The 25063-nt window shown below is 36.9% G+C and overlaps 1 protein-coding gene across 11 annotated transcripts in view; it reads left to right on the top strand.

Annotated features, from left to right (window-relative positions):
- Positions 1–25063, top strand: part of KCNMA1 (potassium calcium-activated channel subfamily M alpha 1) — a 426168-nt gene that overhangs the window by 385302 nt on the left and 15803 nt on the right. For 10 of the 11 annotated variants that reach the window (XM_066324114.1, XM_066324113.1, XM_066324110.1 and 7 more), the window contains 2 exons: positions 18416–18529; positions 21724–21854. In XM_066324114.1, the coding sequence (XP_066180211.1) occupies positions 18416–18529; positions 21724–21854 (245 nt within the window). Of the gene's footprint in view, positions 1–18415; positions 18530–19243; positions 19328–21723; positions 21855–25063 lie in introns of all 11 variants that reach the window. The other variant, XM_066324118.1, reaches the window with a different exon arrangement.

Genomic DNA, 25063 nt, shown 5'->3' with positions numbered 1-25063 from the left:
GTGCCATGAAATCAGGATGCAAATTTATTTTACCATCAGATAAGCCATAATCGTTGGCAAGTGTTGAAGTACAGGGCTATATTCATAACTCCTTTGCTTTAGAGTTGGTAGCAAGAAAAGAATCCACAAATTTTGGGATTTCATTCCCTTTTTCCTAGAGCTTCATCCTCATCACCTGCTTTAACACCAAAGTCACTCTCAGTCCTAGGCATATAAAGATCCATCACTAGCCAACCCTCTGTATCCATCCAAACAAGCCCTTTCCAGACAGGGACATGGCTTTGAAATGGAACCCCGGTGCAATCCAAGAGGAAAGATCTTGTAGAAAGAGCAGGTGGGTGGACACATGACAGCAAACTTTGCTGAAAGTTCTGTAACAATAGGGCTAGCAATTCCCAATGGATTAAGTTAACTGCTGAAAAATCAGCTCTGAATTAATATGGTTTGCACCAACAAAGGATTTTCTCATTACTAGTTCAGGATGAACTTAAAACACACACAGCCATTCTCATGCAGAAATGAAGACTTGATAGTATCTCCTTATGGTGTTAAAATACCCCCAGGTTTTTGAACTGGTTAACAGTAATTGTCTGGACCTTCTAGAAGTAGTACAGCAACATTTTTATCCTCTGGCTTGCCCATCTTGGGTTGTAACTGATCCAGCCAGAATTGTATCTTATCCAAGCACAGTGCTCTGCCTTGACCTTCCACAGAATCCAACTCAAAGTTGCAAGACACAGGAAAAAAATAATAATCTGGACCAGAATTACAAATGACCTGGCATATCCAGAGGGGATGGCAGTAAACTATCGTAAGTTGTCAAATCTATGTTCATCATCAGCTGTCTGGCAACATACGACCAGATACATGGCTACATGGAACTGTGTATGGAAACAAGCTGTCTTCCTTTGGAAGAAAAGCTTACTAAGAGTTCTGAAAGGATTTTCTGGTCTCCTTTACGTAAAATGTGTACTTCCACTCAAAAAAAAGTTGTTCCTTTGAATTAAACCTGTGCTGTTCAAAGTCCTCACGTTGAAAGCTTTCTCAGGGCTGTCTGCATTGATTGTTTCAAAGCTGACTGGGCAGCTCCATAGGCTTGCTAGAGGTTAGGACTCTGTCCTGAAAATGAGCTTTTGGAAATCATTAGGGCAGTTCATTGCCTTTGGGAGACCTAGAACCTAGATTCCAAGGACAGAAAGGCCAGTGTTTCCCACTGAAGCTTCAGCAAACAAATGTTTCATTAAGATATCTCAGATTTCGGAGTACAAAATGCTGTAAAGTGGGAGCATGGCCCACCTCTTCACAAAATTTATATATAAATTATTTATAAACTCAACCAAATGTTTTATTTGTGACAGGGAAGCCCTGTGTTTATCTTGATTTCCTTTTATAGATCTTGACTGATTATCTTCCTAGAAAGATCTGTAAAGAGATGTGTGTTTGTGTTGGAGAAGAAGGTCACCCCCAGATACTGGAGATTGGTTTTTATTTTCTTTTCTGTTTCTCATTCTGTTCCCTCAAACAGAAAATGAGATTATTTCATCAAGAAGTATTTTGGAGAGCAGACCAGAGAATATTAGATCCGTAGTCATAACATGTGCTCCTCAATCATAACATTTTTCCAAAGCATCCAGGAAGACTGAGTATGGGATGGATTCTGCCTTGGCTATTAAGTTGGGACACCTCCTGTAATTTTCCTTTCCTTCGTTTTGTTGACATTTCCATCCTTTCTTCTTCAAGTATCATCTATTGACTGTTCCCATTTAGTTTTTCATGTTTCTCGGTTTTTTCTTAGAGTCCTACTTGGTTGGAATTTACTTGTTATTTTATCCACCAGATGAACATGGCCCAACACAAAATATTTATCTTCAGTTGTAACTAAAGCTACTATTTGGCTTGCTTCCCAAAACCCAGAAAGACAATTATACCTAACTGTTTAGAGATTTATAAATACTGTACCGGAGTAGCCTCTGGGTAGTAACTTTAGATATCCAACTCAATTTTTTTCTTTTATTGGATAGTGATTTAGAGCTTATTTTGAGTCCTATATAATAAGAGCAGTACATTTCATTAAAAAACACTTACTAAACAATAAAGAAAAGTGATCTTATAGCTCCAAGCAGGTCTGAAGTACAGAAAAGGGAGGCTGTATAGTAACCTTTTGTCCACAGACATTCTAAGACATATCACAGTACAGCAGTGGAGATGTATTTCAGCAAAGTAACAATTGCAGCTGTTTTCTGAATGACTTCAACTTATGAGAATTTTCCCTTGGAACACTATTTCAGCACATGAGAGATCTTTTTAGGGCCTTCATTTACAGTTCTCATAATAGATCCTCCAACAAGAAGGAATAAAGAGCAAAACATGAAGATTAGATGAACTCCTGGGTAATACATTTCATACATCATGGCAGGATTTTTCTGGGGAAAATCCTATAAAATCAAGTAAACATTCTCGGAATTTTACACACCGTTTTTCAAGTGTAACAGATTGCACAAGGTAAAATAGCCCTGAAGAAGTTTAATTTAATTTGATTTAGTTCCTTTAAAAGTTATTTTAAACCTCATTGTCACCTTTTGTTGGAGCTGTCCTAAACTTTGATTGAAAGGACAGAAACAGCCATAGGGTTTTGTAAGGTTTATTTCACAGTCTGATCATTAATTCTCATATCATTGCAAAGTTTTATGAACTTAGTCTCACAATTTGCTGCAAGAAATTTCTTACTAAAATGAATTTGAGATATGCTTTCTATCGTGCTTGCAGATAAAATATTCTTTTCCATCTCTACTGATCAATAAATCTTGATTGCTTTATCTCTGATATGTTAGCAAAAAGCAGAGCAACCATATTATTGGAATCAAAAATAAGAGAAAATTCTTAAATAAGGGGAAAGGATAAATACTGTCTGAAGTGCTTTGTTAGCAAGGGTTTGGTGCCATTTTTGGAGATAACTGTATTTCAGTGCTATTAGAGAAAAGTTTTTATAAATTCAAAGCGATAGTTTTATTCCTGAAAGAGGAGAGCTTAGTGAATGTTGAATCTTATTTAATAGTCAAAAGATTTAAAGTTAATATTTCAGAATATAGGTTTGAATAATCATAGATGAAGTTAATTTTTAGGCTTTTATGGAATTCAGTATTCTGTGGCAACTCCAGTCCTGTGTTTAATTAGTTGTATTTCATGAAAACATAAGAATAAAGAACCTTACTTTAAAATACAGAAAATCAAACTCACTTTTGCTGCACTAAATAATTGCAGAATTTAAGGAGCTACTTAACCTCCTTAGGAAAGCTTATAAGTAAATGTAGAGTGTTAAATGTAGATGTAATATTAAATAAATGAATAGTGCTGAGAGAAAGTGAAAGATTTGGGGTAATTTTTTAAGTGTCAGAGTTAACTATGACATTAGCTTTATTCTTTTCAACACTTAGATTCTTGAGTGTCTTTGTATATCAATGTCTTTTAGACTGCAGAAGGCTCGTTATACTTAAAGCTCGTTTGTAATTGCCTAATTCACAAAGATGTTTTGAAAGATGTTCTTCAAGGCAATATCAATCCTACCAGTTACGTTTTCAAAAATGTTTTTTTTTGCATTGACATCAGGGTTATTGGTTTGCAGGATTGATAGTTTAGAGTAGGAGTTAACTTCTGATTAAGGATGTTTTTATACTGGTTTCTGAACATTCCTTGTGTTTTGTTTTGCAACATCAATTGTTGCAAAAATAATAATGATCCAATTAACAAAATTTTCTACTTGGTTGAGTGTTTATTTTTTTTAGCTAACTGAATTTTGAACTGTTTGTTGTGGTTTGGTTTCATTAGCACTTTTCAAAACAAAGGCTGACCATTCTGAGTAATGAAGTTAATAACTGAAAAATGAGTTAAAGGCCAGACGTCCCATATCACTATTTACTCACAAAAAAAAAAAAAAAAAATAGTCCAATTTTTGAAGATCAGGTCACTGTGATAAATAACTCAGTATTACCTATTTGCAACATGCACATAATAGCTTATCCTGCTGAACTAGATGGATCAGCTGATAGCTGTTATTTATTTTATGGTAGCACACTGGAGCTCTAGATGGAATTAAGAGCTTGTTGTCATAGTCCTGATATATACAAGAATAAAATATGGCCTTTGCCCTGGCAAGTTTACAATCAAAAGCCTTGCTTGTTCCAAAACTTATGTACTCAATGTTACACAGGTTAATAAATCTCTCTGACTTCAATGAAACTGTCCACCTGTGTAAAGTTAGATTATGTGCAGGTCTTTGCAAGATTTGGACTTAAATAAACTAAAGAGACTGGGTGGGAGAGAGGCTTTTCACCCAAGTTTTTTTTTCCTGTGCTGTAGAAACCAGCTTTGTTGGGACCTTGCTAGGCTTCCAGTCTTCACATGAAACCCTTGACAGGAATGATCCCATGCAGTATCCTTCATAGTTTTTGGTATATTTCCTTGCAGCTGGACACCAATGTTGCCTATTGGAATTACACACACAAAGTAGTTTCCCACCTCTCTCTTAAGGTTTTTGCAAAGAGAAAAAAAATACTAAAGAAAAGAGGTTTTTTTTCAAATTCTTTTGCTTATAAGACACTAAAAATGTGTTGGATGAATTGCTGGACAGATACATCCCTTTGACACAATTTCTCTGTATTTGAGAAATGCTGTAAGGTCCTAGCCCAAATACCTTTAAGTTTTCACAATTGCTTCTTCCTCTTCTACTTTAAGATATGTTCTGCTTCAGCCAGAGAAAAAATAAAACAGGATGAAGGAGGTAGATAATACAGTACATCAAATATGTGATCTCACTTAAACTATATTTAAGCATCCCAAAACTGTTATAAATTTATGGTAACTCAGTTTTACTATTATTTGCTGTTAAACATCTTGAAAGCAAACCCCCTATTATGAAGGTGTACTATTTTGTGCTTTTCTGATGCTGAGGAATAAAAAAAAGCACTCTTTTTATGAGCATTAATTATACACCAGGCAAGGAAGCAATTGCCTCTATGTTATGAAATATTAAATCAAAATGCTTCCTGTTCCCAGATGTCCCAGAGATAAATACAGCAGTATTTTGAAGCCCCACTTGGAGCTGTTTTCCCTGCAAATTTATAGTTTTGTCTCCATTTTCAGAAAACCCTGTTTTATGTGAAGTATAGCACTCTTGGTAGTTTTTAAGGAGCAAACTCCTCTGGAGTTGCCTATGTAGGCAACAACTCTTATGTAGATTGCACACAAGGGATCTGAAGTTGAAAGGCTCCTTTAAGATGACAAATGGGTTGAAAGTGTTATTGTCTTTGATTGCATGCCTTACATCATCTGTATGTAGGAATAAGAGAGCTATACTTTATCTTTAGCCATTTTATAAATATTTAAGTCCTTAGAGTTGCCTAAAGATATTAAAGCATATTTTACAATAGTTGGAATATAAATATTATATATAGCACAAGATACCAAAGTAGTTTAATGAATTCATAATTTTCTGTTCACTTTTATTGGAATGTGTTTTATGTTCCAAAACTTCCATTTAAAGAATAAGAGACCATTCTGCTCCCTGACAAGATGTGAGCCAATAGTGGATGTTATCGAGGTTCCCTTAAATAGTGATATGAGGCTGCAATTAGCAAAGCAAAAGGGAACATGAGTATTAGAATGTACTGCACCAGCCTCTGTGTTTTAACTTTTAAGAAAACAATTTTTAAGAAACTATATATAAGTCTTTAGGAAACTGTAAGGGGTTTTGCATCTCCCTCTGTGTATTTTCTAAAAGTTCTTAATTGCATAAGAAGATGCATACCTAGATCCAATTATACTAAGGAAAATTTTAAAAATTTGAAGTTAATTTTCAGAAATTACCAACCATAAAAATCTTCTGACACTAAAAGTGTAAATGCTCTGCGTTTCATGGCTTAGAATACAGAGGTATGTTGAGGTTATAATTCTAAATGTTTCAAGTTCTCATCAAATATAAAAAAATCTTTCTAATATTTCACAGTTTAACTGTTTCCCAGTAGGAGTCCATGCTGGGTAATGCTTGCTAATTACCCACAACAAAAGTAGACACACAATGCTGGTAAATTACCTGACCCTTTGCATTTTAATGAGACAACAAGGATTTCATGAAGTGATGTTGTTTCAGTGGTTAATGGTGTCAGCAATGTTGTAATTGTAGGCTGAGGCACATTAGCTGCACAACCACATGTAGGAAGGGTTTCTCTCAACAGGCCCTTTGGAGAATAGAACAGGGTATTATCATTAAGCCTATGTCATTTGCATGCTGCTAATCACTTACTTTATTATCTTGTGTATCCATTGTCTTTCTTTAATTGCTCTTTAAATGAAAATTAAAAATAGTTCCAGTGCCCATGATACTTGTGATAGCATCTTGATTATGAAGATAACTTCAAGAAAATGGAACATATAGATAATATATTGCAGGAATACAAGAGAGTTTGAAAGTAATGTACCACAGCAGGCAGCCTCATGAGCATAATTCTGGTGTCGTTCTTTGCTTCACTACGTATTGTTTGCTTAATAAATGGTTATTTATATTCATAAAGGTGATGGGGTTTTTTCAGACATCAATGTCACTGGTTTTGCTTTTCTGTAGAAGATACGAAGTGTCAATATCTAGCAGACTTTTCCAGTCTGATGGCATTAAAGGAGAAAGCTAGATTTTTGTTCTTTCCAGTTGAATCCTAGTCTGTGATCTCCAAAGCAGAAAAGCAGAATCTATCACCTGCTAGTGGTTTGTAGAACTGTGACAGCTTTAGATAAAATTTATAAAAATCTTGTCATCCTCTTTTCAAGACAGACCTGTTGATTTAGGTTGGACATGATTAAATATGAGACAGCCCAGACTTTCCATAATAGGCATTTTCTAAAAGCTTGTTAGCTTCTAGTTATCAAGAATCTGCTAGTTCTTTCAGCATCTGCAGAATGGGCTATTCAGGCTGACTTGAGGCATAGCTTTTTTTGAAGAATCAGTACTGAACAAATCAGAGCTGAAAAAGTAAATTATTAATTCTGTAAATGATAGGGTAGAAATTTTTGTTGAAGAAAGTTCTGAACTAGTTCTTGTAATTTATTTCTATTCAACACACCCAAATAAGTTTATGGCTGATGGGAATTTTTGTAGTGGCTTATTTAGAGACAAGATTAAGATCTTATAAAATGTCTGTAATGTCATAGCAATATATGCAAACTTTTTAAGAACTTTGAAGTAGATCTTTTGAAAGTATAATGGAGAGTCCACCTTTCATGTTGATTTGAAGTTTTGTTGCTTGCTTAAATTTTCTATTCATCTTAAATTGTCAAATACTCTAAATCGTAATTGAGGAGCATAATTAATGGTTACTAGTGAAGGGGAAAGTATCACTATCGGTAATAGCATAAATATTTTCTATAAGTTTGACAGAGTTTTTTTCTTAAATGCATAGACAGGCTTACAGTATGACTGGATGGCCATGTGGAGTTTTCTGTCTCTAAGTTCCTGCCAGTCTGCTTGGTCTGTGACTTAGTAATGCACCTCCAAGTGAGGGCAAAGACAGGCAGACATTTTTAAAACAACTCCTCTTAAAAAGAAAGAACAAGAGACTGAAATCAGGCAGTGTAGTGTGGGGCCTGAGAAAACTTTTTTTTATTTGTTTGAGGACAGATTAATAGGACTAATAACCCTATATGACATTCTTAAGCCATTAGCTACAAGTGTGAGCTTGCTCAAAAATAGTTTATGCTGTAAAGAAAATCCAATTCAAAACAGGAGCTTGGCCGTTTTGTTTAACATATTCAGCAGTGTATTTTAGAAACTGTATATATCTGTTGTAAATCCTCAATAATTTCCAAATTGTTTCTATTCTAACTTTTAATTAAATATCCAGTTCTTTTGTGGCAATGTAAACTCATCTGTCTGGACATGTCTTCCATTTTCAGTGGAAGATGTAGACTGAATTACATAGAGTGCTTCTAAAAATTTGGACTATGTCTAAATTTTTTTTTATGGCAACTTGCTCATCTTTTCAGATGTAAATCAGCCTTTACAATTTATCCGCAGATTTCTATTATAGATTGGCCCACTCCTTAAACTGTCTCACTAGTAACAAAAGCCCACATTGCAATTTGAGTATTTATTCTCAGAATCCTGTCAAATATTAATAAATAGACTAAAGACTAAGAAATACTCAAAATGCTTAATTGAAAGGAAAGCTATTTTCAGTGATATTGGTACTAATGAAATTAAAACAAGGAAGAGAACATTTTTTTATTTATCAACCCATTTAACTCTCTACTAACCACTAATGGATAGGAAAGTCAATGTGTTAATTGTTTGTGGAGATTAAAGTAGTATTTAGATGCATGGTTGATAATAAGTGGTCAATACTGAAAACCAAAACCACAACAAAACAAACCAAAACAAATCAAACCCCACAAAAAACTGCTGGAAGTTTTCAGGGTGTCTGTACTGTGACTGGATACTGTAGTACACATTTTATGACTGCTATTTAATTTTCACTACTTAAAGAATACCACATTACATTTTACTGTTATCACTGTCTTTACCAGCTTGTTTGCTAGTGTAATGGGTTTCAGATCCCATATAAATGCAATAAATAAGGAGATGGTGTAGAGACACTTCTGCTGATACTTCTTTAAATATAAAAAGACATTTGAACTGTCAGAGGTAAGGGAAACTCTTATAGATTTTAGAAAAAAAACTCTGATAAAATAATGAGTCATTCTGTCATGATAAGGAATTAATTTTCTTTTTAAGATTAATGTTTGTAAGAGGAGAAAGACAGTGAACCAAAACAGTGCAGACTTAGCAATGGAATTTTCATCTTAAGAGCAGACTTTACTTCACTTGTTTTCTGAATACCTTTCCATTTTTCTTGGTCTATTTGAGCAAAATACCTCTTTATTTATGCTGCTGACTGTATGCTTTGGATATGGCCATCAGAGGCATAAGTTGCTCTCTGAATTCTTGATTCTGACTGAAGCAGGAGTTCCCACATTTTACAGGTTGGGTGAGCCCAGTGATATCAGTGGTATCACTGCTGATCTTCAGGCATTTTTGTTGACACAGATATTATCAGTAGCTCATGTATTGCTATTGGTACATCATTCAAGAATACTTAATTAGAGATCTACTTCAGATTTCTCCTGGTTCCACAACTGCCCAGTTTATATTTGGGTCTTTTAAATGGTGAAAAAGAAAAAAAAAAAAAGGAGTAGAAATAAAAGGTTGTGTGATTTATTGTGCTTTGCAAGGGAATATTGGTTGAGTTAGTGTTAAATAGACTGGTATAGTGAAAAACAACCTGATACTCGTTTTCACACATGATATGTACAAAGATGTCTTTAACAGACATGCTACTCTGAAGTTGTGTGCTACAAAAGGTGGTAGCCTTTGAATGTCAAAGAGCAAGACTGAGGGTTTTTTCCCCCCTATTTATGATGTTCAATTTAAAGTCATGGTAAGAAGCTTTGGCTTGCAGAAAACCTTTGTAGTGGCATGCTGAAAGTTCAAGTGCCAGAATTAAATTCCATGTTAAAGCCTCTTTTAAAGAAAATATATTTACACATGAACACAGGGTTCATGTTCATCCACTATGAGCATTTAATAAAGCCTTGAAAATTTTAAAATACTTTTATTTTTAATCACCTGCCTCCTGGCACCTGATTACGTGCGTAAGACAACCTGTCCACTAAAAGCTTCTCTAGGATTTGGTGAAATCTTGCTGGCCAGGACATGTGCACAACATGCTCTCTAGTCAGCAGGCTTTGAGGAGCTGCATTTTACAATAGAGTAATATAGGAGAGGAGTTTTTGTTTACTTGCAAATAGATTAGACTGCAGGAAACATGCAGGAGGACTATGAAGCATACCTGCCAGTTAAATTAGAGGTGGTCTTGATCTGAATCCAACCTGTCTCAAAGCTCAGCTCTGGGAATTTAGTTAGATTTCTTTGATAAAATGGGGCTTTAGCCTTCACCGTTCAATCTCTGATCCCCAAGACAGCCTTGAATGTGGGATTTTAGTTTTGACCCAGCCTGTAGAGAAATTAATGACATTTTACCATAGGTTTCCAGCTCAGTTCCAGCTTGAGTAATTTGCAAGTCTGCTGGCACTGTTTAGCCCACACAGACCATGAAGTCGACCGTAAGTAAGTCCAAGTTGATGGAAAAACAATATTGCTGGAACAGAGTGACAGATGTTGATTATCATAGAATGTCTGTGTAAGCATTTTTTACGTATCCATTTCCTCACAGCAAACACCTGAATTTTTTGTAGGAGTTACAAAGTAATTGTACTTAAAGATGTGGACTTGTCTGCTAAAGAAATTGTCAGAATATATATTCCAAAAAACGACTGCTGTCGTTATTACTGTTTCTGCTCAGGGGAGCTATTCAGATGCCTCATTTATTGGAGCTTAATAGATTAAAAGTCCAAATTGAGTCTCATGATATAAACCTAATCAAATTCTAATCTGCATAATTTTCCCATAAGCAGCAATGGGAAATTTGTTTAATTTATATTTCAGTAGTTGCCAATCAGACGTTGGGCAACACAGTTACTTTTATTTTTCAAGTATTTTAATTGATTACTTGCTATGATATCTGGCTTTGCTCTTCCTTTTACACTAAGGAAAATTTTACTTTTTTGATATAATGACATAATATAGAGTCTCATCTAACATGCCGATATATCATTTTTAGTGGTGAGTTTTCCATTTTGTTTCTAGTTATTGAATACCTGTCTCTCTAAACTAGGTAATATAGCTTAATTTATTTGATAATTTTTATTCAGCACATTTATTTTTGCCTGAGGTCTAAATATGCAGGGTTGATTAATGATTAAACTGAAAGGAGTTTGGCATTGTTATATACTAAATCATTTTAGCTGCAAACCTATGCTACAGTTAGATGCTACCAACTTTGTGCCCTAGAAGCACCTAGTATAGAAAACTATTAAATGGTAAATGGAGAGTAGGAACAATTTAAAAATAAGGTTTGTAAAGAAAGGCAAAAAAGGGAAATTTAGTTTTGTTTACTGTATAGAGAAAGAGAGTTTCCATTCAGGCGGACTTGAGGGAAGTGCTAGATCTACTAACTACATATTATCTTAAAGTGAGAAAAATAGCAAGAAATGAACATTAGGGCACTGTGCTCTGCAAAGCATTAATAAAGAAAGCTCATTTGTTTTGTTAGTTTTTGGTGGTGTAAGCTTGTGGTGAACCTTGGCAGGGTTAGGGTTTGAGTAATTACCACATAAGATTTTGTGAAGGGAAAATATTCCTACCAAGCCAACAACAAAAATCTAGGCAGTTTCAGGTGGACTTCATTTTTGGGGTGTACATGATAGTGAAATTCAAAATGGTACTTGAACTGGGAAAAGATTTGTATAAGTACCTGTGAATAAACTCCTCTAACTTATACATGATTCTGCCCTAGGCTTAAAATACTACACTTTTCTAATATATTATGCTGTTCACAACTGAAATGGAATCCATGTGGTGTGATTCAATGCAAGACCTCAAGATGATGAAACTCCAATCCTTCTCTTGATCTTTGTTTTTACAGCTTAATCCTACCTTGTTAGAGCAGCCCAAGAACCAGCAGACCCGTAAATCATTTACACTTTCAGCACATGAGGCCACTAACTCATCCAGGAATGGATCTCACACTTTGGGGAGCAGAAACTAGCATTGATCTCACTGCCCTGTTCTTCCATTAGAGTTTTGATTTGGACATTTTTGCTGTAGGTTTCTGTAATTCAGCAGAAAGTGGACAAAGGGACGTTAGAGAAGAGCACTTTCTTGGCAGGAAGGTGGCAGCTGGTTCTCTGTGACATTGTCTCTGAGTTCAAAGCTCCAAGTGTTGTTTTATGTCCAAAGCATTGGAGGATTGCTGAAGTTGAGAAAGACATCCTTCAGCCTCCACACTCCGTAGATTTACCTTGGTCTATGTTTGGGCGTGGAGCATCTCTGAAGATGCTCCCTCTCTCTCTCCGAGAGAGCTGGGAGCTTACGTAGTCACATCTGCTCTCCCACATTCCTCTCCTTTTCCAGGCCTTTGGTGATAATCTCCAAGAGATTATTAGAGCTTCAGCACAAATCGCAGTAAAAGTCAGAACTGAAGCCAGAATTTAGGATTTCCAGGTTCTCAGGCCGAACTACAACTCTCTGTCTCAGACCCTATGGGACACTGAAGTTAGAATTGTTTCTAAATTGAATGACTGTAACAGATTCCCATGAATGTCAGCAGCTCTTTAGCTGCATGACTGCTGCTGAACTTTCCAGGTATACCCAAGGGCTGTACTTGGGAGAATAGCAGGTATAGTCTCTCATTCAATTGAATTCACAGGAATATTAATGACATTGTCAGCAAACAGTAGCAAAGGGATACAACTGTGAGGTCCTTTTTGAGAATTATTTCTTTTTGGCTGGCTCTGCTTAATGAAAATACTTTGTCCTGTATTTCTGCATGATAACTTGTCGGGGGCGTTTGGCAGCTCACCACTTGTGTGTTATTCATATATGCTCAAAATGTTATTGTTATCTCATATTCCTTAGGTGAACCAGAGGTGGGTGAATGTATATCTCCTTTTTAAATTATATTTGAGGACTTTAGTGCATATATCACCCAGTGAATGCCATGGCATCTTTCCCTAAACTAGCATTATTTAAAGAGCACTATCAATTTACAAGGTGCTTTAATAACAAGGCCACAAACTTTAGACTTGTCAAGTGGATTTTCAGTTTGGGATAGTGCCTCCTGCCTGCACAGAGTTCCAGTTTAGTAAAATGTATATCTTTGAAAAGGAAGGGAGGTAAAAACGAAAGCAGCAGAGAAAAAGGGGAAGAGAATCATAAAATACCCATTATGATCCTTAAGAATAGAAGATACCTTACAAATGTAGCATAAAAATCCATTTTTCAGAATATGCCCATTTGGGCCTTGGTGGAGTCAGTAGAACAGAAGCAGTGCACATCCACAAGACAAATTTCCCTCTACAGGAAAACCCCAGTGAACCTCTATTGGTCCCCTCAGTGAACTTTAAGTAGATATTTAGTGCTGTGAAGAGCAAACTTTCCTGCATTTTGTGGGACATTGCTCAGTCAAGTGACCTGCAAAGAAACAAACATTGGTGTTTTATGGCCAGCACAATCAGCAGATCATTTGGCCATCAGGCCAGTTGCTCACACATAAACAGAGCAAACCTGGTGGTGCTTTCAGTGGAAAGAAGGCGTGTTTAGCCATGCCAGCATTCCTTAATTTTGAACTTCGTTGCAGTGCCACTGTGGATCTCAGAATACCTGCAGGTTACTGCTGAGACACAGTTAATGCCTCCCTGGGAGGACCGCGGGTCAGCCTGGCTCAAGAGGCACAGAGCTCATGAGTCCAGTGCTGCTCATCCCTTTGTAGGTGGGATTTTGTAAAGGTCAAGGAGGTTTTATAGCCACCCGGCCATGCTGAGCCCAAAGCAGGGGAGCCCCTGCATCCCCTGGTAAAAGGAGCCTGCCTCCTGTTAGGAAGAGAATTTCCCCTGTGTTCTCTTTCCACAAAGATGAGAATATCATTAAGACTTAGATTTTTGCCTCTGATGCAATTGATTGTTTTTCACCTACTTCTGTGAGCAATAGTATCTTGGAGCTGGGAAATGCTCTTTGCTCAGAATCAAGTCATTGAACTATCAGCTTTCTGCAGAGAACTTTAGGGAGGCTCAAACTCCTTCAGAGCAGGTAGCTGAGTTAGGACATGGGAGTCCCTGCCTCTCAGGGAGGGAGGATGCTGCCAGGAGAGAAACATTGACTGCTGGCTGCCAGGCATCACTGGTTTGGAGTCATGAGACCAAAACCTGTGTTCCTCTCAGAGCCATGATATTCCTAATCCTTTGCTTGGCAACATCTTGTTTCAGAGACAGACGGGGTGGGCTGCCTCCTATGAAGCTTCCTCAGTTTGATAAAGGAGACCTTACTGCTCTCCAGCTACCTGGAAGGAGGTTGTAGTGAGCTGGGACTTGGTCTCCTCTCCCTGGTAACAAGTGAAAGGACAAAAGGAAATTGGCCTCAGGATGTGCCAAGGGAGGTTCAGACTGGATATTAGGGAAATTTTCTTCACTAAAAGGGTTGTCAAGCATTTGAACAGGCTGCCCAGGGAAGTATTGGAGTCACCATCCCTGGAGGTATATAGGAGACATTTAGATGTGACACTTAGTGACATGGTTTAGTGGTGGAATTGGTGGGGCTGGGTTAGTGGTTGGACTTCATGATTTTAAAGGTCACTTTGAACCTAAATGATTCTGTAACTCTGATGTTGTAGTGGCCAATGGTGGCGGGTTGACTGTGACTGACAACTAAATCCCACAGTGAAAAAAAAGCTCATGGCTTGAGGTAAAGCCAGTTTAATATGTGAGGCAAACAAAAACAAGCCACAGAAAAGCAAAATTCAAGTGATACAAAGTCAACCACTCACTCAGGATAGCAATTTAGTACCAGATGCAGTGACTGCTGGAACTGATACAGTTTTGCTGTACCTTACCTCCTAATTGTTGGCAGAGAGCATTCCCTTCTCCGGAAGTCCCCCACTGTCACTGCATTTCCTTCCACAGATGCTGTGCTCAGACTTGCACAGGTATGTGAGTTTATTGTAGAGGTTGATCCTGTTAAGCAATTGCAGCCAGAGCTCCCTCAGTTGTTTGTAGAACAAGGAGATACTGTGTTTGTAAGATCACAACTATCAGCCCTGTTTTACGATTTTTATGAGCATTAATGGAACAAGGTTTGGGGACTGAAGGAGAAAATGGAATATGAAAAGGAAAATGAAAAGAGGTTGTGAGGAAAGCATGTCATTTCTAAATGAATGCTCTGTGCAGAGGAATTGAATCTTTTCACAGCTGAAAATGGATCTTAAATCTGATGCCTTAGCTTGTTTCAGCTCCTGTAATGAAATAGAGTTTTCCTAATACCCTGTGACCTGAATTTCTCCCTGCTTTATGGGTGCTATTCCTTGACGTACAAACCTGTATTTTCTCAAGTCAGCATTTGATGATGGATGTCAAAATACAGGTCATGTATTATGCATATAGCATTACCGATTTAAGGTGTTTACTTGTCAAGTTGAAGAAATTCAAAAATGTCACATTCACTGAATCTGCACAGCTGTCACTTGTAGTTTTTCATGCCTTTAAATGAAAGTTCTGATAAAGCAGGTTAGTTTCCTGCAATTTTTTTTTTGTTTTTTGTTGGGGGTTTTTTGGGGGTTTTTTTGTTTTGTTTTGTTTTGTTTTCTCTTCTGGAATAAAAAAAATAGACAGCCACTGTATGGAAATTAGCTTGTGATTTGGGAGCAGGAATGTGTCTTGAAGGTATTCGATGGCTTGTGACTCAAAACATAAGCACACAAAATCCCCAAATACACCACTTTTCCTTTTCCTGAAAATACTCCAAAATTTTTATATTTCTTAAAAGTAAATTCAGAAGTGTCTGAATTAAGTACGAGCAAGGAAATTAAATTATCAGATACTTCTCACATCTTTCAAGACAGTAGGATGAAAAATATTAAGGCACGAGTCTATTTTTCATTCAAGGAGAAAACACAATCCCTTTAACATGCTTCCTGCATTTCAGACTGAATGCACTATGTGTGCAGTGTGCAATTACAGAGCTTCTGACAATCTGTGTCTAACAAAAATGCCACATTTACTTCAATCTTCTGACACCATCCCAGGAAGACAAATATTCTAAGGGTTACAGAGGTGGCTACAAATGGCCTCTGATGGAGAGTGTGCGTGTCTCTGTGTATGTGCATGTAGCAGTGAAGGGGAGGCGAGAAAAACTTGCACATTCAGATGAGTTACACTAACTTACTTCAATTTTCTTTTAACTGAGAAATACTGCTGTGCTCCTACCATCTGAAGAGCCTGATTCACTAGAAGGTGGTTTAGGAAGTGCATCCTGGGATGGGGGGAGAAAGGGCTTGAGGAAAAAAGGGAGAAGCAGAGCCTCTAGGGATACTCCCAGCAGTACAAACAGTCGAGTGTATGAGAACAATATTAGTTTTATCTGATTTTAGATAAGTGAGCATGAAAAGTCTTGCTGTTGCCATTTTGACTTGTAATTCAGCAGGGGACCCAACTGAGCCTGCCACCTTACCTGCTTAAGGAGTCTGCAGCTACCTGAGCTTTTTCTAATGTGACAAAGGCCATATCTTGCACCTCCTAAAAGAATGCATTCCATAACAGAATACAAGACTTAAAACACTGGATCCTGCTGCAGAAGGAAGTGTCACACTAATACCCAGCTGTCCTCAGATAACATTTCCTCCCCTTGGAGTCCCACTTTAATTTTTCTGCTGTTGTGAGAGTGTCAGTGTTACTTGTAACTTATGAGGTGGTGACTGAAGGACCTATGTCAGACTCACTTGGTAAGCCTGAGGAATCTCAGGCTCTGCCATGAGGAGGTAAACATTCAAAGAGCCAAACCAGCTCTCAGTCACAGTGCCAGGTACAAGGAAACATCTGCAAACGGAAACTGGCTGGGACTGCAACTCACTGTCACCAAGCTGGTTTCCTTGAGTTCAGCACAACAGGTGTATTATATGACTGACTGTTAACATTTCCTATTGCCTCTAAGAAATACGATTTCTAAGGATTTTCTATCCACTGATAATACTATATAGAACTGCTTTACTGACTTAGGTTTCTCTATGAGAATGTTTTTTGTCTTGCAAGCCTGTTGAAGATACCATATCCATTTCTCTTCTCCTGAGGAATTTCTGTGCTGACTTTTCACTCCCTTTTTAAACTGTCCTGTCTGCACAAACACCACATTGCATCTAGTTTTCCTGTGATAGAATGAAATTCAAACCAGTACCTTCTGCAGAGCTAAGTCTCTTCCCATTGATTCTAGTTTTATTACCTGTATATGATTTCTCTGTGTGAATACAGAAAAAACATAGGGATAAATGAGTGGAAAGAGAAAATTAAATTCCAATAAATCAAGAAGTCCAGATCTAGTGGTCTTTGTAGCTTAGGGGCAGTTTAAGAGTGATATAATTATCACTGGAAAGAACTCTAAGTCTTTAAGACAATATAGAACCAGTATGACATGCTAACAACTACAATTTAGCTTAGAGATTTCCTGGTTTGTAAATTGGTCCCCAAATTGAATATGGTAAGGTAGATAATATCATATTATCTTCCTCTGAATACAGTAGCAGATGAATGCATCAATGAATTTAATGGTGCGAAACATTTTCCACACTGCAAGAAGATAGTGAATTTAAGTCAGGAATTAATTTGGCTGTGATTAGTTAGAATAAGTGTATGGAGACTTCAGAATTAGTGATAGAAGACCAAAAACCTGTCCCTAGATGTCAGATGTGAAATCAAAGAACTTGAGAATAATATGGGAAAAAAAAAAAAAAAAAGAAAAAAAAAAAAAAAGGGAATGTCTTTTTTTAAAAACAGTATGGTTTAAAGTAAGCTTGGCTCAATTTTGTTCCTAGCAGAAGATTGTCTAAAAATGCTCCCTTGATATTGGTCTATATGAAACCATAAAGTCACTTTCTAGCTTCACCATCCCTTCTGCAATGATGTTGAATGAGCATTCCCATGTTTTCTGTAGCTTTACTGGATAAGGGAGATGGAATGCATTAGTCTCAGTGGTGAATTTTCAGTCTCGCTATTGCATGGGTTTTTGTATTACTACTGCTATTTTTCAGTACTTACAGTCAAACTCCAAAAGGTTTTGCCTGGGTATCTTTTGTTTAAAGGAAAAAAAAAAAAAAAAAAAAAAAAAAAAAAAAAAAAAAAAAAAAAAAAAAAAAACCACCTCAATGTCAAGAGCTCCATTTCAAACTGTCGATAATCTGGCTGAAAACAGCCTTTTTTAAAGGTGAATGTTGCTGGTCTCCAGATTTTAGGGTTTTTTTGAATGCCTTCAAATATGTTCATTCTCCCACCTTGGTTTCCTTCAAATTTTCACTCTTTCCAGTTCTTTGCAAGCAATCATCTCACATACCATTTGAAAACCTGTATCTTTTTCCTTTCATCCTATCTTTTTGTCTTTTGGAGTGGACCCTTCCATCCCAGTTTTCCTACAATTTTGATCCTCATAGCAATGCATATGATAAGAGGTACACATAAAAGTTACAAAAGCCTTTCCACGTGTGGGTGGTAGTGCTCTTGGAAAACAGTTAGATAATTTTAAATCTTAATATCTGATCAAACCTAAAACTGGCTAATGGAAGCAGTTTATTCCTCTTGGTTCCACTACCATTTACTAACCATACTCTTTGAAATCTTAATTGCTGTTTAAGGAAAGGTGCTTGCATTGGAATTTTCTTTGTGTGTGTGTAGTTTGTCCTCTTTAAACTTTATCTACTTTTCTCTCTTCTTTTTTTCTTAGGCTTTACACCCCCTGGGATGGATAGGACATCTCCAGACAACAGTCCAGTCCATGGCCTTTTACGTCAGCCCTCCATTACAACAGGAGCCAACATCCCTATTATAACAGAGCTAGGTAAGACAAGCTAACATTTGTCCTTCCATGTACATTCCCATGTCTTTTTCCCTCTTTCCTTTTTATGGAGATATAGAAAGATACAGATATATATATATATATGTATCTTGCACTGTTACATTTTCTCTTTTGATAACTGTTTTGAATTAATCTCTCTAAAGAAAGTTTAGTAACAGTTGGTTCACTTTAATTGAATAACTGAATATATATTTCCCTCCTTTGGCTTTTCTCCATTTTCTTAAATAAATATGCTATCAGACAAGACACTTTTTGCATAGTTTAACAAACAAGCAGGGGTCTTTGGGCTAAGGTTAGAAAAGGAAAAAGGCCAGAGTAAGTATAAGCAGATATTTCCTGTGCATTTAATCAATTGTAAGAGGCCATTTGTTTATTTCTTCATGGTCCAAAACTGTTTAATCATGTGTAACCAAACTCTGTATAATAGTATGAGATATTTCACTCCTGAGAATACAATGATGGTAGGTAACTAGACTCTGATTTCCACTCTAGCTGTGGGTATTTATGTTGTCAAGTGGTGTGATGTGAAGTGCAGAAGCTGTTCTGTTTCTTTCATGGCAAGTACAAACTTGATTTGTGGTCCTTTGTCCTTCTGTTTTCTTTTTCAGTTTTATTTTTTAGAGCCTTACCTGTCTTTTTCCCTTACTTTATTCTCTTTCTGTACTTTCTTTCCCCCCTAAATACTTTACTTACTAGCTAAGCCTGGCAAACTTCTGCCTTTGGTTTCAATCAGTCAGGAAAAAAACAGTGGAACCCACATTCTAATGATAACTGAACTGGGTAAGAAGTGCCTTTTTCCTTCACATCACTGTCTTATTTTCTGTTGTTGTTGTTCTTACTGTCATCAGCTTTTCCTTTATTTATCTGGCTGTATCAGAGGGGCTACCCTCATGGCACTGCTTTGAATGTGTTTTATTTGTGGTTCTGATTGAAATTGACTGTCTTGTTCTGGTCTTTCTTAATGATTTTTTTTCACACAGTATCAGTAAATCTTTGATCACACTCGTCTGACCTGCCGGCTGTTTTCATAGCACCTCCTCACCAATTCATTTTTTTTGGCCTGAGTCCCCACTTCCCTGGCCCTCACTCTCCTACGCCAATTTTTCTCTCCTCTTCTCTCTTCTTACTCTTTCTTTTTTGTTACTTCAGCGTGTTGTCAATTTGGTGGACATGCCTTAGCAGCTTTTCAGAGGAAGTCCAAGAAGAAGTAAAAGATACCAGAAAAAACCCCAAGCATCATACTTTCCCTCAAGCGATTTTTTTTGTTTATTTTGTAGAGTAGGCTTTTTCTCAGAAGCTCAGGTTTTGAAGCTGTAGAGAAGCAGCCAAGCCTCTGCATGGTTCCCTCTCAACACAGGGTGCTCTCACCAGCCTTTGGAGCGGCGTTTGATGAGCTTTTCCTTGTGGCACAGCAGCACCCATTCAAACCCAGCTCTTCTGGCCCACAGATCCCAGTGTGCTAACTTACACCAGGAAGATAAAGATACTGAGGATAAACACACACCTGCAGGATTCACAATAGAGTTGTAGGAACTGACCCCACGCACGGTGTCTAAGTCAGGTGTTAGTCTGTCAGATGGAAGTGGAAAAAGGATGCTACTGTCAATAGTGCCTAATCTCAACTAGCAAATTAAACTGAGGTACAAGCTGTTCAAAAAGTACATTTTGAAATGATTCAGCAGGCTTTCAAATACTATATTGCTTAAGAATCTGGAGATTAAATTGATACATATTGTACTAAAGGAAGAAGTGTTGTGGATAGTGATGTTTTCTTGGATGAAAGTCTTCTGATTTCCAGGGCAGAACATTTATCTTATAACATTTCTAAGGTGTTATGTTTTAAAAATTACACCAGGGAGTGCAAAGGCAAGAGTTTTAAATTCTATCCTCATCTCATTAGGACAGCTATCATGAGGCTTTATCTGCAGTAATTCGTGTTTTGTAAGCTAAACATAGCAAGCACCGTATATAGAGAGTTGTGAAATGGAGTGGATATACAAGAAAACTATATGGAAAGGAATGAAACCTTATGAGAAGGAAGATCAGAATAGCAGGCAGAAGAATTTCTGACTTAAGAAGTCCAGAGCTGAAATCTGATCAAGTTAACAGCAGCTCTCATGTTATTTTCAAAGTTCGCTGGGTTGGCTCAGGAGAAGTGTTCACATGGGGAATAGGGATATAGTCAGTGTGTGCAGTTTCAAATGCTCAAAAGTTTTTCATTTCCCTTTCTTGCCTGGGAACTGAAATTAATTTGTCATTTAGTAAGTTGAAGGGTATTTCAGTGGCATAGCTAAGCAGTCTGTGCTTTCATGCCTGAGGGAGACTAATATGGAAATGAAATATTTCATGAAATATGATCCACTTGATACACTGATCTCAAGGAAACAACTACTTTTAGTTGGAATGAGTTGGAAGCAGAGAGCTTAACTGTGACAATGAAATGCCAGAGAAAGTCAAAATGACAAATACTGCTTTATTTGGCCTTTTCTCTAAAACTGCCTGATGCAGATTCTTTTTCACACTGGCTAATGTAGAATTCGTGGCTGAGAAAGTGAAGTTATATAGGGACAAATATTTGAACAAAAGGCAGTGCTGCAAAAGAATAACTGCTCATTCATTCAGATAGATGCATGTTAAAGGGACAGTTTATCCTCTTCTGAGCTGTAAGTGCATTAACACCACTCCAGTAAGAATCACAGCAGCACATGTCACAGACGCCTCTTGGCTATGCCACAGTTTTATTGACAGCCTTTATTTTACAACGGGGTTCTAACTTTGTGTCTTGTGATAACATTTCACTGTCCGTGCATAGAGCCTCAGCCACTGTACCCCACCAATATACCAAGATTGTCTCAATATACAAGAGCATAATGTATCTCAATTTGAGCGCAGGCAGCTGGTCACAAAGCTACTTTACAGGAAAGAGATAGGAACCTGTCAAGTTCCTACACCCAACAAGTGTCACCTCTTATGAGCAAGATTACAAGCAAAATATTTTTAAATGCACATTTTCACATCCATCTTGATTTCATTTTCAGTGACGTCAAAGACACGAGTCTGTGTTTCCAGACATATGCCGTTTCTTTTTCTTTGACTGTGTGATGTGTAAGGTCACATGCTGGTGACCCAGAAGCACCTTTCGACTTTACTCTCAATATTATTATTGTTGTTTTCAGTAAATGATTCAAATGTTCAGTTCTTGGACCAAGATGATGATGATGATCCCGACACAGAACTGTACCTCACGCAGCCCTTCGCATGTGGAACCGCATTTGCTGTCAGCGTGCTGGACTCTCTCATGAGTGCAGTAAGCAAACAAAACCTTTTTCATTCCCTTCTATCAGACTTGTTGTGAAAGCGTGTGAAAGTTTAGAATCTTTTCTGCAGGTAGGCAGGAGAAGATGCTTTTTTCTTAGATGTCAAGAGAGTTTCGGAACCTAAGCTAGGTTATTTTCTTAGTTGGACACAGAAACCTTAACTGAGATACCTAAGAATTCCATGAGTCCACAATTTTATGAGGAAACAGTCTCATGTCAGGTTTTAAGCATCATGCTTTCAAAAAAAAGTTGTCCCTTCTGCCTAAAATCCAGACCTAAATACAGTGTTTCAGTCCCTGTGCTCACCATTATTGTCAGATAGCATCAACTGTGTTTTGAGCCTTTAATTTCCTGTAGCAATGAGCAATGCTCTGAGTATGAGTGCTGGGGGACGCTGATAGAACTCCATGAAAGCCATTGCACACATCTCATGAACTCTTATTTGTGTAAAGAGAGGTTATCCTCTCTTTGTCATATGAATTTTCTTGTGAATCAAAACTTCAGTGCATGCCAGAAACTACAGATGGTGGCCTTTGGTTATGTCTACTTTGGGGCTTTTGTTTCGCAGCCGTAGCTCAGTTCTGAAGCAAACCCCTTGGTCATGCTCTTTTTCATCCTTCTCATACTGGCTAAATTTTCAGACCAGTCTTGTTTTGTGTGAGCTGCATTTCTTTCAGAGGGACCTTAAACTCTGCTAGATATAGCAAGGACATAGTCTTTTTAAAATTTGAGCATGGGCTTTCTGAGCTGGCCATGGAGTAAAGTTCCATAGTGCTGGGAAAGATCTATTTTAAGCTTCAAGTAACACTATATATGAGTAGATGTGTTTCTCTAAAGGAGCTAGGTCTGACCTTCACCTGAATTCAGAATGAAACTTCTTTTCATTTAAGAAGAATTCATAGTGATCTTTATTATTTATTATTGGTTTTATATTTCATATTTATGTATCTGTATTTACTAATTTTCCCTGATATATTTTTCATATGCTCCATCCATAGATGAATAATATGAGTGTACACAGATAAAATTTTATTCTAATGCAGCCTAGGAATTTTCAATAACCTCAGAAAATGCTTTTCTTGAAAGCTACCTTCAATATTTTGTAGATGTGACAAATTCAGGAAACCTAAGCAAGAACTCAAACTCCATATATTTTCTATTTAAAATCTCCATCTATAAAATATTTGGCATATTCACATAATAATTGGGAATTTTAAATGAATGGGAATTTAACATGAAGTTTGCAAACGTTACTTAGAGCTGTTTATCTACTCCCATTATTATCTAAGTCAATGTCTCTGAATGTATTGTTCAGATTCAAGAAAAAAGTAGGATTAATCCTTCTGGCTGCCACTGGCATAGCCATCGAAAGAGAGTGAGATGCTGTGGGCATCATTGCTGTGCAAAGGTGTCTCTAGTAAATAATAGTGATGTAACAAAAACAGGTGTAGCAGTCCTTTGTAGCAGATATTTTGATAGCTTTAGTTTTTGCTTGCTTTTATTAAATCTTAGTTTTGGACAACATGCCCCTCTGTTTCTGCAGTTCCTTTCTATAACAGTCCTTTTTCCTAAGCATTTTCACATCTAAGTGGTCATATTATGTCTCAGGGACAGTGGAGCCTGAAGCCAGAGAAGTGTAAAAACAAGAGTAGAAAATTCTGTACTTAAAATAATACTAATCAAGAAGACAAGCCAAAGATTCAGTCAGTTAGAATTGTTCACTACCCTGTCTTTTCTTTCACTAGTTTTCTGGTCTGTGGCAGTGTTATTTTCTCTTTGTTCCTCAAAGGCCCAGCAAGGAGTTGGAAAAGTACAGTTCTTCCTGACCCTTCAGAAAGTGTAAAATGTGTGAGATGTTTTCCCTTTACTATCTATATTCTCATGGGGAAGGTGTGTTCACCTTTCACTTCTTCCCCAAGGAAAAGTGTTTCTCACACTAACTAATCTATTTGCACTCTATTATCTTATACCTTAATTTTCTTTTTTTTTCCTAGAGAACACTTGCTTTTAGCAAACAGCTTCTGTTTATTGTGTCTAACTTCATACTTGCCAGTATGGGCCAGCTGAACCCAAATCCTAGTTAAATTGTGAGATCTGCAGTCATGCTTTCATCCTATTAATTGCGTGGGAATTTTGTAAGAAATATATTATGTGCAGTTCTATCCTTTCCCAGTTCACTTGGAGACAAGTATATAGTTCATTATTCTATCTACTTAGTGATTCAGTGGGTTTGGCTGCTTATTTTTGATAGGAAAATTCCAATGTATGATCTCTGCTGGTATCTCTGTAATGAAAATTCCTTATATATGGTGTACAATGCAAATGCACATGAACTGCTCCTTTAAGAATGAATCTCTTTCTGCAGCAGTGGGGTTTGTAGTAAAATAAGTGTAAGACAGATTAGAAAGTCAAATAACATCCATGCATACAGTATTACTTCTGACCCATGGGTCATTTAAAACAATATACATGTGTGTATATAAAAAAAGCTATAAAATAGATTTAAAATAATATACTTAAGTATTCAATAGTTGCGTAATAATATTAATAATAATAATAATAATTCTACAATATTAATCCATGTTAAATTTTTCTTCTAATTTTTTTCTAGTTTTATTAAAATTGAAGTAGTGCATTAAACCTAACTCATGAATCACAGAATAGAAAATGTGTTAACTTTCTAATTCAAGTCTGAGTGCTGGAGATCTTCACATTCTGCTAGTTTAGCATTATTTCCCATGAGATGACTGACTGTACTGGACATTTTAAATTTGAAATTGTCTGTTATTTCCTTATTTCAAAGGTAAAAAGCCTTAATGCAGTTTAGTTTTCAAAGTTCTGTGTACTTGTCATCTACACAGTTTGGCTTTGCAGCAAATGCAAGCCCAGGATTCAGTGTAGTAGTTCCATTACTCAGAGAACAGTAATAAGCTCAAAATCTGCCTTTTGATTTTGATTAGTTGGTAGCAGGGATCTCACCAGGTTTGGTTCAAGAGTGTTACTGTGCTCTGGGGGAAGGCTCTGGGCTTGGTTCATGTTTTAACTGTGGCAGTGGCCATTGTTAAAATGCTCCAGTTAAATATTCTTATGTCTTTGAAGAGACATCTACTGACATCAGGTACTGAAATAATATGTTAATATTTATTTTGTTATACCATATGCAGACCCAGGGAAATAATACACATTGTGTGTCAGTCTC

The sequence above is a fragment of the Sylvia atricapilla genome, chromosome 8, assembly GCF_009819655.1.
Source record: "Sylvia atricapilla isolate bSylAtr1 chromosome 8, bSylAtr1.pri, whole genome shotgun sequence".
Classification (NCBI taxonomy): Eukaryota; Metazoa; Chordata; class Aves; order Passeriformes; family Sylviidae; genus Sylvia; species Sylvia atricapilla.
The sequence above is the reverse complement of the archived record's forward strand: the minus strand, read 5'-3'. Positions and strand labels throughout refer to the sequence as shown.